Source organism: Notothenia coriiceps, unplaced genomic scaffold, assembly GCF_000735185.1.
Source record: "Notothenia coriiceps isolate Sejong01 unplaced genomic scaffold, NC01 NC01_scaffold00004098, whole genome shotgun sequence".
NCBI lineage: Eukaryota > Metazoa > Chordata > Actinopteri > Perciformes > Nototheniidae > Notothenia > Notothenia coriiceps.
This window is the reverse complement of record NW_011336799.1, coordinates 151278-167486: the sequence shown is the minus strand read 5'-3', so window position 1 is coordinate 167486 and position 16209 is coordinate 151278. Positions and strand designations below refer to the sequence as shown.

Here is a 16209-nt window from a genome sequence, read left to right as displayed (position 1 = left end):
ACTGCTCTTTTCTTGTTTGGTAGAGAGTTATTGTTTTGTATACAAACAATACACACACACACACACACACACACACACACACACACACACACACACACACACACAAAGATGTTCAAACTCTCACTGGCATAGAGGTTTATCGCTCTAGCTCATGTTTGGAGAGGCCACCACCCAAACCAATTCCACGGGGGCTTGTTTTGAATAAAAAGTGGTTAAGGCCAACACTGTTTGAATTCAAAATACCCTCTTGGCTGTTTGAGCCATGGTGTGTGTTTAGGCTTGCAAAACAAATGACTTCAACTCAAATGTCCATGTTCCTCTATTTTCCTTCAGCTTCCACAAAACTTTAAGCGAGACTCCCGGCAAAACTTTAATTCATGGTTTCCTGTCGGCCCTTAACATGTCTAACTATAAACTTGATATTGTATTAGCTCCCAGGGTTGGGTTATTGGACGAATACATCGGCCATGCAGTTGTTTTTTTCGGGGGGGATAACTATTTTTATTTTGTTAATCTAGTTTATGTAGTTTTTATTTTAAACAGGAAAAGCAAACACTTGAAATATCGCCCAATCCTTTTGCTACGAAACCCATTAACTCACTCTGAATTATTAATAATATGAACAGGCAGTGGCTCAGTCAGTAGGGGCTTGGACTGGGAGCCGTAGGGTCGCCGGTTCAAGTCCCCGACCAGTCCTAAATATGGAGTGTGGACTTCTACTTGGAGAGGTCCCAGTTCACCTCCTGCCCTGCCGTGGTGCCCTTGAGCAAGGCACCGGACACCCCCCTTCCCCCCTCACTCCCATTGCTCCCCGGGCGCTGTACAATAGCTGAGACTAGACTCCTGGTACTAGGATGGGTTAAAAGCAGAGAACACATGTCACTGTGTGTGCTCTGCATGTGTGACAGTTAAAGAGGGTTTCATCCTCCCCATTATATTCTTCTATAGGAATTTAGGAAAATACAAAAGAATACAAAGGGCCGGGTTCAACAGATTAAAATACTGCAGCTTTTCACGTCTGCTATTGCTATGTTCCCTCTAACTGCGAACAAAGGAGATTGTTTTGCCGTTTTCTTTCTTTATTTTACAGGAAGCTGTCAACCCCTACAGCGACCTATCAGCCACCAGTCCCACTCCCACCACACACAGACTCTCCATTCCCAGAAAGGCATTGATTACAACCAAAGCCTTCGGGATCGATACTTCCACCGTTAAAAAGCAGCTCATTCACCACTTAAAAAATGCTGTAAAGTGTACTGAGGCAATAATGTTCCCTCTTCTGCTAAATCTAATTAAAGCAGGTATGTGTATCACTACATTTATTTGCATCTGCTGTCATTCTAAAATATACTATACTGAATATCTTTAGAGGCAGAAAAAAGCTCTTTTCTCTCCCTTAATTGCAGAGGGAGCAATGAAGCCTATAAATAAGACCCCGGGACTGTGAGCTATGCAAAGTCTGAATGAAAAGGCCTGGATGCCACAAGGCTGACACCATTAAGAACAGCCTAATGATTCCCTGGCTTGATTTGTTTGGTCAGGTTCGTACTGACTGGCGTGATTTGTGAAAAAGAAAAGAAAAAGCTCTGAAAATGCATCAGCCTCACTACAGGGCTTCTTTTATTTTGGGCTCATTTGGATTGGTGCCAAACCTCCTCCAGGCTGAGAACAATTACTCCAGCAGTAATGTCACCGCTAAAAAAAGGACTAATTGAAGAGTTTATGCAGGAAGTAAACTAATAGACTGATTCAGAGAAAAGGGATACACATCAGTAAACAGAAAAGGTCCTGTGCTTTTTTCTCACGCCTTAAACATACTATTTGGGTTCTTCTTAATCACGCAGACGTCCAAGCACTTCAAAGCTGGCAAACAAGCTCATGGCTTCTGAGTGATTCATTCAGCGAGCGAGTTCATATTACACTACTGTACAAGACACAAACACACATTAAATAAGCAGCACGCTCTAATGCATGTAACATTTCAACAAGCCATACTGCAAGATGTCGATGCTGGGTATGAGATGTTGTTCTCACCCAGCACCTCTTAATTCCATAATAAAACCGAAAGGTGTAAGAGAGCAGCGGAGCGCGGTTATTCTACCTCTGCACAAATGGGATTAGCAGTTTGTACACAGCGCAGGATGAGGGTTTGGGATGGGGGGAGCTTTCCTTTCATGGTTAAGCCTGCAGCGGGGACTACAGAGTGCGGTAGGTTACTCTGTGATTATGATGATCCAGTTTGATCTGAGGAAATGAAATGTTTTCCAAGACGACTTATCAGCTCTTCAGCGAGAAGGACAACAAAGAGATAAGATGCAAAGGTAGCCACTGCTCACACAGGAAGCAGAACAGTCAGGTGTCAGTTAGGGCTTATTTACACTTACTGTACTTATTTACTTACCCAGGCTTGAGGGTAAAAGATATTTTAATGCCACAATTAAAGTATGAACTACCGGGCACTGTTGAAATGGATTACAGTTTTCACTTGGCAAGTCAGAAAGGATGGTTAACTGTAGAAACAATAACAGCCCTGTTTTGATCATATTTAAATGAAAGATTATATATTTCGGGGGGTAGCTAGATATCTCATTAAATTCCGTTATTCCAGACATTCCTTTAAATCACAGAAGCATTACTCTTCTTCTACATTATAGCCATACAGATAGGCTCAGCCTCAGTCTTCCCAATTTATCATCTCCATCCACAATTTTCTCCAAATGCACCGGCTAGATCGTGTATCCCCGTTTCAAACAGACTTCATTTGATCATTTTTCTTTGCCTCCCATCCCGTGACGGGGGGCGGACCATCAGAAAGTAACTGTACGCTACATCTGGCAGGAGAGTAAATCCCTGTCTCCCCGTAAAGGATGGCACAAAAACCTGATCCTCTTCTTGCACATGAATATCAACACCAGCAGTGAGGCTCAGATCTATTCAACTGGCGTCCATATTACAGTAACACACTGTGCTGTGGAGAAAGATAAACCATCTGGCATAAATGTATCTCCACTGCAACCTTCCTTAGACACACAAACCCAGCAGGGAGGATGGTATAATGTCTCTGTTGCTGTCCGCTGCAGTGGGTAAAGGCAGGGAGATGAGTAGAAACAGACAGAAACAAAAGTTATTGTGCTTAAGCTCAAACACACAGAAACTTAGACACAATCACTTGGATGAAGAATGAAAATTGAACTGGATTGTTTTGCCACCTCAAGAAATACTTTTTTAATTATTCAAAACTAAAGTTGCAAAATTCCGGGAATTTTCAAAGATGGAAACTTTCCGTGGGAATAAACGGGAATAAACTGGGAATTTTCTAAATTGATGGTTGGCTCTTCGTAGGGAACTTAAATATAGTTGGGGAAGGTATATTTGAGCATAACAGAGCCTTCTCCGTCGCTGCCCCCTCCCTCTGGAACTCACTCCCACAACCCATCAGAGACTGCACCGACCTCACCACCTTCAAAAAACTCACAAAAACTCACCTCTTCAATCTGGCTTTTCATGTGTGATTGCTTTTGTATTATTTGACTTTAACTATATATTTATTTGTTGTTCCTTTCTTCTCTTTTCACTATTATCTGTAAAGCGTCTTTGAGCACCTGTAAAAGCGCTAACAAATTAAATCTATTATTATTATTATAATCTTGACTAAAACAAACAGATGCCATTCAAGTACACTTGAATATCCATGCCATTCTTCAATCACATGCCCATAGCACACTGCTTACTGCATGGCTATTGAGACCACACCCCCTACAGGCACTGTGCATTCCTCCATCACATGCACACATGATTTCTTGTGGGGATTTTTGTATGGGGGGTCCATTTCTGGGGTTGGGGGGATGAGTAATATTTAACTCAATATTCATGTTTTTGTTCTTCAATTAAACAAATGATTGTTCAATCAAATAATTAAAACTTGCTCTGTTCCTCTTATCTGTTGAAATGTCATGTTTTTTTTAATTGTATCATTGTGCATGGATGTTTTCTTATGACAAAACAAAATGTTTATATTTATGCTTGGATATGATAAAATTCCCATAAATTCCCATTATTCCCATGGAAAGTTTCCAATATGGAATAATTCCAAAATTCCCCAGCTTAACTTCCCATGGAAGTTTACCGGAAACTTGACGGACATTTACCGGAACTTTTCCGCCCCTTTGCAACCCTATTCAAAACAATGTTTTTTAGAGTAAGCCCAAGAAATGCTGTGGAGATAATTGTAAAGAATCATGAGAAACTTCCTGAAATCAACCATCATCCCAGTCCTTCACATAGACCAAGCTAAAAATAGAAAAAAAACATGCAGAAATCTGAAAATACAGCCTTGCTGATAATTCTTTTTTTTACATGTAATTATACACAGCTGCTTCTGCAAATAATCTATTCAGATCACATTCTGTTTGTGAATCAGTGGCACACAGTACCAAGTGCACAGCTAATGCTGCATGGTGCAGGTGCATATGGCCAGGAAGCTGACATTTGGATTATAATGTGGCCGGGGGCGAACTGTGTCACTGCAGCACAGTTGGTAATAAGGTCAAATTACGATGAAAGGTGTGGTAGGGCCCAGCATCCTGCGTGACTAAGCAAAAGCACCTTTTCCTTTTGAAGTGCAGGGCTTTGAGCCACAGCACCCTGATGTTCCTGATGGGAGGTGCAGAGTCACAATTTAGCACCGTTAGTTAAATTAGGAGATGTTTACGTCGTTTAAGGATTCTAAAATAATTGTTTAGGAGGCCAGTTAAGTTTAGTATGTGCTGATATCCATCTTAAAACATCCATTAAAGACGTAGCAACATGAATTTATAAAGAGATCTTGATTCGGCAGTGAAGTCATGACCCATGAGTTTCCTATCGAAGTTGCTCAGTGGCGAATGAAGCCTGAATGAAGCCTAAATGGCCTGACTTCTGATCAGAATCTGTACCAAATCTTTCAAAATTTGATTCAAAATGTAACTTTATAAATGTCATCAAATGTAAAGAAATGCAAGGGATGTATAAACATGTAAGTTACAAAAACTAATTCAGAGTAACCCATAATAAATTCAGCTGCATCACTTGAGGAAGTGTCAGGGGAGACTGATCTAAAGGCACTGTAGGAATGGCAGACGCAGATAATAAGAGACAAAAATAGACGTGCAGGCTCATGTACAGAGAGACTATTTTCATATTATTACGGCGTATCGGATTGTGATTGAGTCTCACGACATACTGATCGACATTAGCCGCGTTATGAATATCAATTTGCTCCGCTCGGTTTTGTCAAGCAGGCAAGTAAAGGTCAAATCACTCATAGGAACAACCTTTGTTCCTCTGATAATAATGAATGCAGCACACACGGCAAACTACTTTAACAAGACAACTGAGTTTTCCTTGGCAATTAATGATGCTGTGACAGGGAAAACATCCAAATAAAGAAACTCGTCTCTGAGACCAATTTACATTTTTCTCAATGTGGGATATCCATGATGTCTGTGTGTGTGAGCGCTCTCCTGCGATATGACCCAAAATTAAACCATATTTGGAGACAGAAGTAGGTCAACCAAATTAGAGAGAAAACAACATTGACTGGTGCACAACACGATACCTCTCTCTCACCACATTCCCTCCCACAGAACCATCCAATGTTATGGTGTTTGCATGATCCCATTAAGTTCTTAAAAAGAGACCTACAGGCAATAAACAAAGATTCAAGTTCATGAACTTTAGTAGAGAGAAAAAACTACCTGGAATGTCACAGTCATTTAGTGTTTAGCTCCGACGCTCCCAAACAGAAAAGGTTATATTCATAAACCAGGAGCTTTCCTTCCGATATTCAAAAACAGTTCGACCCTCCTCTCAGAGACGTGAAGCAGAGGTGGATTGAACCTCATGGACCGGTAATAGGCACAAATGTGATTGACCCAGAATATAAATAAGCAGGTATCAAGATGAGAAAAAGTGTTTACTTCCTCCCAAGGAGAACCAGAGCAGCTTTTAAATTCTCTGAAAAGACACCAGTGTATTTCTAGAATAAGTGCTTTGACCTTTATTTGTGGATATGACAAGATTTCAGAGTAAAATGAGGGTCATCATAACGAGGCTGCTGCCAATGATATACAAATATACGCCTCTCTCTCCAGACTATCTGCTTCTCTTGAGCCTTTTTGTTTTGTTCCATTATTCTCTTTTCCTTTATGCTGTTCTCTTAATCTCCCACCGACTCTCTATATGGCTTTTCTTCTTTTCTTCTCCTTCATTTGTCTTTGCGTTCATTCCCTCTCTACCTATTTGCCTCTCCACTCTCTTCTCTTCCCCATCTGTCTTTCTTTCTTCTTTGAGCCTCTGTTCATGGGTAGAAACCGTCCGTCACACATGGGAGAGGACCAATTACATGGGAAGTCTAAGGGCCCTTCCCCAAGGAAAAAAAACATTTTTCTCAAACACATTCCTCCAACTTATCGCATTAACCACAAAAACATTTAAATATGTAAATGAACAGTTCCTCTAGCTCAGATGAAAATCTACACACAATGCATGAATAACACTGGAATAGTAAGGCAGTGTTTCCCATACATCGATTTATTTTTGGCGGGCCGCCACAATTAAATATCATCCGCCACAGATATTTTTTTTATTTTGGTGTCTAATGGATAGTGAGGTGGGCTGATGATCGGAAGGTTGCGAGTTCAAATCCCGCCTGGAACAGTTCTACTGGTGCGCCCTTGAGTAAGGCACTTAGCCCTCAGTTACTCCAGGGAGAATGTCCCTGTAATTGGTCCTTGTGAGTCGCTTTGGAATAAGGCGTCTGCTAAATACCTAAATTGTAAATTATATTTTTGGGAGAATAAACCCCACAGAACCTCAACTCTGGTGTGTCTCACTCATTAACAACGCAGCAATGGAGCTTTTTTGTTAGGGTTAGGGTTGCTGTAACTCCAAATCAGACCAGCCATTGCTACATTGTGTATACATTTCGTGTTTTCGAGTGATTCTCAAGCTGATCAAATGTATGAATAAAACATATGCACCCACATGTCTGCTATATACAGAGTGAGTTACTGCTGTCTATCCTTATAACCATATAACAATGCTTCTTCTCAAAACATCGGGAGAACTGCTGTTGGAAACTACAGAATGTATAAGTAGAGAAAATATATTCAAAATAGTTCCTTGCTTATGGATAGGCATCGGCCAAACAACCAGCAGTCAAAAAAAAGAAAAATCCCCATCTTTGACAAAGTATGCTACAAATCGAGGGTTTTTCCCCAGGTATTTTTGGCATCACGTTGCCCTTCCGCAGCAATTTGAGGTTTAGAGTCTCGCCCAAGGACAAGTTGACATGTGGACATGAGGAGCCGGGGATCAAACCGTCAATCATGTGATTAATGGACGGCTCGTTCTACCTGCTGAGCCACAGCTGCCCTGTATTATTCAAGTTGTTGGCAAAATAACCATTTAACTGCCATGCTGATTGATGACAGATTTGCAGTATACGATGAACACAGAGGTGAAGGTTATCTCAAATGAACAAGCAGACTGGAGTTTGGATGTGGTGCGGCAAGAGCAGGCAGACTAGCATGTCTACCCTCTACAGATAATGGCGCAATAATATTATACAAAATAACATGGTGATTAAGTCAAAGTACTTTTATATATCGTCATATTTATATCTACGTATTCACTTCTCTGAAAGTTTAATATTACACTTTCATTAATTCACCCATGCACCACAGCAGCTAATAAAAGCATTATCAAGAAACAAGACACAGGAGAACACTCATATTAAACATTGTTAATAAGGCTTGAAAGGCCAAGCAATACTAAAAGAACCATAATCTGCAGGTTGAATCGCATATTAAAAGCAACTTTAAAAAAAAAGACTACGAAGACAAGCTGTTACAGTAAGTGCATGAATATGAACAGAACAAAAGGTATCAACCAACACAGTAGTAGTATGTGTTAATATAGTTTGTTCAACATTTTTACTTTTTATTGGGTTTAAATGTCTGTATTTGAAAGTTAAAACTAAAGTCAATTTAATGGAAATACAGTTGTGTTAACTGTCCATATGTTTTTATCTCTCCAAGAGATACTTCCTAAACATTTAGCCTTCAAACTTTCCTCCTCTGTATCTCCCAAACGGGGACTTTCACACTCATTATATTGTACGAGTGAATATCACAGTATTAAAGGGAATACATTTGTTTTCTATGAACGCTTTCCCCCAATAGGAATACTAGTTCCTTTATTTTTTGCAAACTCTCTCTCTAGTCCTCACTTGTCTGCCTCCGTGTATCACCTTCTCCTGCACTTTGATATTTTCTGATGAGCTTATGAACACACTCCTTCGCTCTTCCTCACCTCTCTTGATCCTCCTCTCCTCTCTTTTCATCTCCTCTCTCCTCTTGCTGATGAGCATATGAACACACGTATTTCTTCTCCTCAGCCTCGCTGCCTCCCTGCTGCTACAGCTCAGCCCAGGGGCAATTTTCACACAAGGCTGATTGAATTCAACCCCACTTCCATTTTCCCTCCACTGTTCTTTGTTCTTGCTAAGGGAAGGGGATGACACAACAAGGTCTCACCACCACACACACATTGATATGCATATAAATGGACACTAACAAATGAAACGTGCACGCATGGGACCGCACCAAGGCATGCATTTGAGATATTGAGGTCGAGTTGATAAACTGTTCTAACAAACATGTTCCTATAGAGGTGAAGAGAGGGGCACTTTGCTGTGCACAACCCCCTGCAAGGACACATATATATCTGCACTGTAAACACACAGGAGAATTAGTTAGTGAGGATGAGGGGGGTCTATAAGGGAAAGGGGGATAGTATATTATAGTTGACAAATATTTGTAAATTAGCAAACAACTCAAGAGGCTCCATGATGCTGTTTGGGGGGTTCTCTTTCCTGTAGTCTGTATACATTTTTTAAGCATGTAAATATTCTTCAAAGGCTAAAATCAAGACATTTTCTACATATGGAGTTTTCTCCCAGACAATCCCCCCCCTGCCTGCCTGCCTGCCTGAAACAGTGACATCACTATTTATCACTTGTCTTTCTATTGGCTAGAGCTCCAACGTATTGTACGTGATAGGCTAAGGAGCGGGACATCTCTAAGTGGTTGACCAATCACAACAGAGCCGGCCAGCTAACCAATCAGAGCAGACTAGTCTCTGGTTCGGAAAGAGTGTGACAAGAGGTAACGCAGCACAGGCAGTGCAAGAAAAATAACGACCTTACTTAGCAAAAAATAAATAAATCATAAAAATGGGATGAAGTTGATAAAAAGATAATATGATAAATGCTTTCAAGGACATTTTGATACAGGAACAACACAACATTGTACTTTTAATTGACTAAACAATTGATCAATTAATAAAAAAACGACCAAAACGGTAATGCAGCCCTCAGGTTTTGACAAATGACCAAACAGGTGGGCTCCTCACAGAAGGACGCACACATCGAACACCTGCAGTTCTGTAATGGCCCCTTCTTGTGGGGGCCATTTGGCCTGGCCATGAGTGTGTGACGGTGAATGATGGAAGAGCGGCAAAAGCAGCAGCTGACAGACCCAATTGAACACAACGTTTCATCCGGGGACCGCTTCCATAAAGACTGACAATGATCGTACTGGGGCCCCAAGAAAACACATATAAACAGGACGCACACAAACAACAGGAGGTTATTAATGGTCAGGTGCTGCTCTGTTTCTGCTCCAAGCAGTTCACCGGCACACTGCAACCCCCGAGGAGCCATAATCAGTCCCCCCGCCCACCCCCCGGTAATCATTTACAGCGGCACCAGCTGCCCAGTGTCCTCCGGTCAGACCGGACCCACAATCTGGTAATAGTCCTCCAAACTGTATCGCGGTTGATTAAAGTCTCTGCAGCAGGGACAGACCTTCAATCTGTCCCTTTTATCATTCGGATGAACAGACTCCGAGGACAAAGATCCTAATAGCGGAGTCGGGGGCTGGGGGATCAGGTGGCTATAAATCTAGCTCAGGGACCCTTCACAGAAAGCACACAAGTGAGCTTGTGATGGACAACCACGTCGGGGTAAAGGGTATTGATATGTCCGTCAGGAAACTGCGACGGTGTGCTCCATCTCATAAGAAAGATGATGCACTTTAAAAGGTAAGAAAGTCAAAACGCAAAGAAAAAGGACTGCAGTCATCTGAGGGAAGGTTAGCGAGCAAAAGAGATGGATGGAAACATTGATAATAAAAACAGAAATGTATTTAGTGTGGCAAGAGGAAACAAATATGTCAAAAAACAGATTACTATTGGAGCTTTCATCTGTTTGATTAGATTCAAACTGACTGGTGTATTTCTCTGTTTGCATGTTTTGGTCTGTTTTGGCTCTGGCTCATTCAAACCCAAAAGCTTTATTACTAATGACGCATCTTGTGAATGTCATATGTCACGAAATAGATCTCTGTAATAAGTAATACAATTCACAGAAGCGTGGTGAGTTTGTTTCCTACTCTGTTTATTTAAGCTGCTTACCAATAAAACGAGAAGTAAAATATAGCAACCACACAAATATCCCTGTAATATTGCAGGCTAAAAAGCCTCTTTTTATCCTGTTTTAACCAGTTTGTCACTATTTATGACACAAAAAGTCCAGCTCCAGTCACAACTAATCCTCTTAAGTCATTTATTTAAGCCCCCTGTGAACATTAAATCAGATAAAAAATACAAACAAGGTTCAGTAGGAACTTAATGCGTCTGGAATTGTATTTCATGTCGATTACCTGTCTTGGTTTGTTTGCAATAATTCAGTGTGAACACAATCTGAACCAGAACTAAATTGTTTTACTTCTTCTCCACTCTACCAAATGAATCAAACACCGGGTATGAATACATGTAATGGATACGAAAGGTGTTAAAGGTAGCTGCTCTGTTTTTCTACGCTTTTCTTCACCTAGACTTCAGTACTGTAAGTCCTTGTCCGAGGGGAGACATAAATGCAAACTTTATGGATAATACACTCTCTTGCTCTCTCGCAGAAACACACATTCATATTAAAAAATGTCATTACCCTTGCAATATATATAGAAATGTCCACGGACCAGTGAATAAAATAGAAGAACATTTCCTGCATGGCATTAATGGCACACAAATGTGGAATAATGGATTCAACGATATATTCTGCTCCAGCAATGTGTTCATATTTCACTCAATTTAATGCTGCTCTTCCCTCAACTCGCTCGGCCTGCAAATCAATGTCCATTAAACCGACTTGAGTGTTCATATGTCACTGGATCCTCTCTCCATTAATTCTGCTTCTGCACAGATTTAAGTCTCTTCCATAGAGTACCTTTCCAACATCACCACTGCAGTGTATGTTGGCGGAGGCTCATTACGATGATGTGTTGACCTCCAGCGACTTCACAATGCACTGATAATAAACTGGACCATTGGTACTATGTGGTTGTCACAGGCCATTTCTAAACATGCAGCCAGGTTGTATTCATACTTCTCTTCTGGCAAGGCCGCGCTTCACACTCATAAGGTTTCTCAGCTTCACTGTTAGCTGTCTGTTGGCCTTGACACAAAGTGGCACATCACGCTTCACCCGAACGACTGCGGCTTTATTGAAGGACACAACGGCGATAGCTCTTCAAACAGAGAAAAGTGATTCTCATTCACTCTACCTTTCAAAAGATAGGAGCAAATGACCTTCCGTTTTCTAGTGTAGCCTGAGTCCTCGCAGATTTGAAGCTGTTCATACTTAAGCCTCATTATTTTAAATATTTTGAGTTAACATAAAAAAATATATATTTGAATTATTATGAGATGCTGCAAATAAAACCAAATAAGGCTGAAACTCCCAAATCTATAACAACGTGGTTTCATGTTTTTGTAACAATTTGATCTGGTTAGTTTGTTGTTGCACATTTCAATTTTTCGGCCACACGACATATTTGTTTCAATCATCTGCATATTTGAGTATTTTATCGAGCTTTGTTGTTGCAGTTAGGAGCACATCGTGGCTTAAAACAAACCCAGAATCAAACAGTGAATAGATTTAAGCAGCAGAGTGTATTCTCCCTTTTAACATTTGCATAAAACTAGAAATGTTATGGCAACTGAAAACTGGCCAAAACAAATCTGTTAAAATGTGAAATGTTATTCCAGTGTGTGGCACTGCATAAGATAATGGCATCAGAATGTATTAATATGATATCTTACATACTCAACAACCTATTGTCAAAACAGGGTCTTGTTTATTTTAACAAAAAAACCTCTGAACGCATGAGCACATTAAAACACTAATTTCCCAGTGAAAATAATGAAAGTGCCAAACAATGAACTGTATGTAATTTGATAGGCAACATATAGTGTTACGGTTGGATAAACCTGCAACGTGATCTTTTGTAAGAGATCATTTTATGCACTGAGGTGACGCTACTCTGCACGCACAGGAAGTCACTCAGCCTGTTCATCGTTCAAACTACAAGGCTGGGTGGGGATGAATGGAGCAGCAGATCTCAGCAGAGAAGAGGGAGAACAGACGTCTATTAATCTTACCTCCTCTCCTGTCAGGTAGTAGGCCGACAGCAAGCCGCCAACGTAACGGATGTTCACCTCAAAGAGTGATGCCTCGCCATTCTGCAGAACCAAGAGAGAGAGATCATATTGTCAAAAGTCGTATCATACTAAGGACTCAGAGGGCGGTAAAGAAGCACAGTGGGCTCAACAGAAAATAATTATACACTGTAATCATCATAAACAGCTGTGATTACTCTTTTTCTGGGAGAAAATGTATTTAATAGCTGGGATACTCGGTCCTTTGAGACCCGTTGGGCAGCCCAGTTAATTAAATAAATACCATACTACTCAATGTGAGCTGTGAAGTTTCTATGAGTCATGTGTACGATACAACATTTTTTCCAGAGAAATGTTTTGTATTTGCACCACAGAAATAGATCCTGTGACATTTACAGGAACAATAAACATCAAATCTTTCAGACTTATATCCACAAGAATCAGAGGGGGCAAGTGATGGATTACACTTCTGATTACACCTGTGAAGAAAACTGGGGGAAAAAAACATCACTCTTAGAATAAATGCGTGTGCATGGTGTTGTTCTGATTAATAAGCTGTTATATTTCAGGCAGTGAGTTTACAGGAGGCTTAATGGCTGCTTGGAAGAAGTCTGGAAAAGATTAGCAACCTTTAAAGTGCTGATTGGAAAAAAAAACATTTACACAGCAACACCAGACTTATATTTAGGAACATCTTTTGAGAGGTGGCTGGTGACTCAGAGGTGTGTACAGTAGCTGGCCCTTGAGCTTTAAAGGCAGTAAACAACTGAATACGTTTTGGGCATTTGGGCGTGTTGTCCGAATCCGATTATTATCGTGCTGTTTTACTGGGAGCTCAACCTGTCACAGCTTTTGTACTAGCATGTGTATTGTAAAAATTCGTCCATTATTCGTAGTAATGCCACACAATACCAAATACATACTGTGTACTTTACTGAGAGGCAGCAAACAACATTGCAGGGAGGAAACAACCACAATAATATTGCATAAAGATAGGAATTCTCTTATTATCTTATTAGCTACAGCCATTTTCATTCACTCATTTGATGTAAAGGATACATTTGGTGCATCGCTCAACACCTTATGACTTCCAGAAACTGTGTATGTGTGACCCAAAGTACACTACCATTTTATCGAAATAAACAAATGTGTCATCAGAAAACCCTACAGACACTATTAAAGAAAGTGTTTAAAATATATATTGGTATTATTTTACAAAGGCAATTCTGCAGCTAGATGACGTGACACAACTTACTACAAAACAGACTAACTTCACGATCCTTCATTAGGAACGTGTTGTTTCTTCATAAGTCCGTGACAGTATAATACATTAATGATGACTCCAAAATGATGAAACAATCTCCCCATTGACCGACTGAAAACCCACCTGTTTCCCTTATAACCTGGCCAGCCAATCAAGACCAACCAAACCTAATCAAAAAAGGGTTCGGCTCATTTGAAAATAATGCATCAGCACTATCAAAAGTTAATATGAGTTTGTGGTTTATTGCACTTATTGTAAATGCTTTGGATAAAAGCATCAGCTAAATGTAATGGAATAAAAAGATGCCAAATAAAGTAGTGCAAGTTCAGCATTAGCATTTATGACCAACATCACAGCGTCAAAGTGAATGCATTAGCACAGGGGTGCCCAATACGTAGAAGAAGAAAAAACCCATCACCCATCCTTACTATTATACGCTTATGCGGCGCAATTAGTGTAAGTGCGCCACAGTTCATCCGCCGTTTAGTCCACCAGCAGCCCCCCCCGCTCATGACACAGATTGGGCAGGGGCGGCCCTGTAGGTAGATCATTTGGGCGTGGTCATTTTAAAAGTAGTGCCCAAGCTGAAAAAGTGTGGGCACCCCTTCATTAGCACTATCGATGCTATCCCAAATTCCAGTATATTTCAGAGGGATGGCCAGAAATATAGATCTATATAATCAAAGTTATTCCTCACTTACAATCGCTCCAGTTTGATTAGCTTTTGTTTCATATGAACCAAGGTTTTACTTCAATTGGAGGAGTTAGAGAGGAGAGGAGTCTGTGAGATTTTGTGTGGCTGTGAAGCGACTGCAGGAATAAGTTGCTTTCTCTATAGCTCCCAATCTTCTCTTTGTACACCCGTTGAAATGGAGATTCCCTCTCCAAAGACACCATTAGAGCCAGGCCAGTCTCCAAAAGTCAGGTCAGAGAGTCAAAGCCCAGTAATCATGTTTCCCAAAGTTTAGTTTCCTCAAAACCTTTTTTTTTTGTCTGAGGTGTCTCTTACAACTGCAGGGCGGTATCGATTGAAGGAGAGTTAGTACACTGGCTCAAGAGGAACTTATTCTAACGCCTCTGAAACTGTTTCAAATGTCCAATTCACAAATTCACATACAGTAGTGGATGGTAACAGGTAGCAGATTTTAATTATACTATAAAATGCCCTCATGTTTTTCCCAATGGTGTAGATACAGATATATATCTATACTGAGAATAACCTATTGAGCGCACTTAAATTCACCTCTGACTTTCCAAAACATTGGCAGAAATATCTCATGTTGTAACTATGGTGGCTTATGACTGCATGTGTCTAAATATGTCACCATAATTATTGCCTCTTGTGCTAGGTGAAGTTGGAAGCAGTCTGGTACTCCATGACTTGGAGACCTATTGTGAGGGAAATTGCTATCTCAAGTGTGGATGATAAGAATTTTTTTTAATTGGTTGCCAGAGATGGCAATTAGCTCAACTCTGAGGAATAGGTGAGATATCCTGTGGGGAGTCACAGGCATCCAAGCAAAGTAGCATTTAACTCCAAATAATATATGTTTATACTTATTGTATTGTTATATGGCTCAATATTCATAAGATGTTGTCAACACAATGTTACTAGATTTCTTCACATCCCACCCTCTTGGCAAAAATACATTTTGACAAATTGTACACTTTTAAGGAATATGGGATAAAATATGTGAATGTGTCTGTTAGCTTGGCAAAGCATGAAGGCCATCACTTGTACACGTTTTTGATTGATTAAATAAAAGAGAAACAAAGTGTTATATAGTGAGTTTTAGAGGTGACGGTAGGGGAATTTGTTTTCTTTGCACAGAGCCATGCACCCCTTGTTTCCAGCCTCATGCTATGCTAAGCTAACAAGGAGCTAGCACAGCTTAGCATGACTTAAAGACTCTCACTTTTTACATGTGTTTTTTACTAAACCAAACAAACGAGAAATTAAGTGTTAGATAGTGGGTTTTAGAGGTGACGGTAGATGGATTTGTTTCCCCTTGCGTGTAGCCTTATGCTAAGCTAAGCTAACAAGGCGCTAGCTCCAGCTTGATATTTAATGTACAAGCATGAAAGTGATATTAATCTTCTCATATAAATCTTGGCGAAATTATGAATAAGAATAGATTCTCCACCAAAAAGGAAAAGTATTACTTTACGTGCGTCCACGTTGTCATGTTTTATGTAACTCTATAAATCCAGTAATAAAAGCAGCGCTTTTGTACAACCAAGGTGCTGGCTCCATCCCTCAAGTCAGCACACTGCTGACATTTCTGGAGACAAAGCACTGATGCCTCTGGCAGGGCGCGAGCTGAGCTGTCTTGCCAACCCTGAAATGACTGGCCCATTCAGTAATGGGAATAGGCAAGGCACAC

General features: G+C 40.4%; 1 protein-coding gene across 1 annotated transcript in view; it reads right to left on the bottom strand.

Annotated features, from left to right (window-relative positions):
• The window catches only part of LOC104941998 (mannosyl-oligosaccharide 1,2-alpha-mannosidase IC), a 206281-nt gene that overhangs the window by 54886 nt on the left and 135186 nt on the right, over positions 1-16209 (bottom strand). The window contains exon 4 of the mRNA XM_010767183.1: positions 12544-12624. Coding sequence (XP_010765485.1) covers positions 12544-12624 — 81 coding nt within the window. The remainder of the gene's footprint in view (positions 1-12543; positions 12625-16209) is intronic.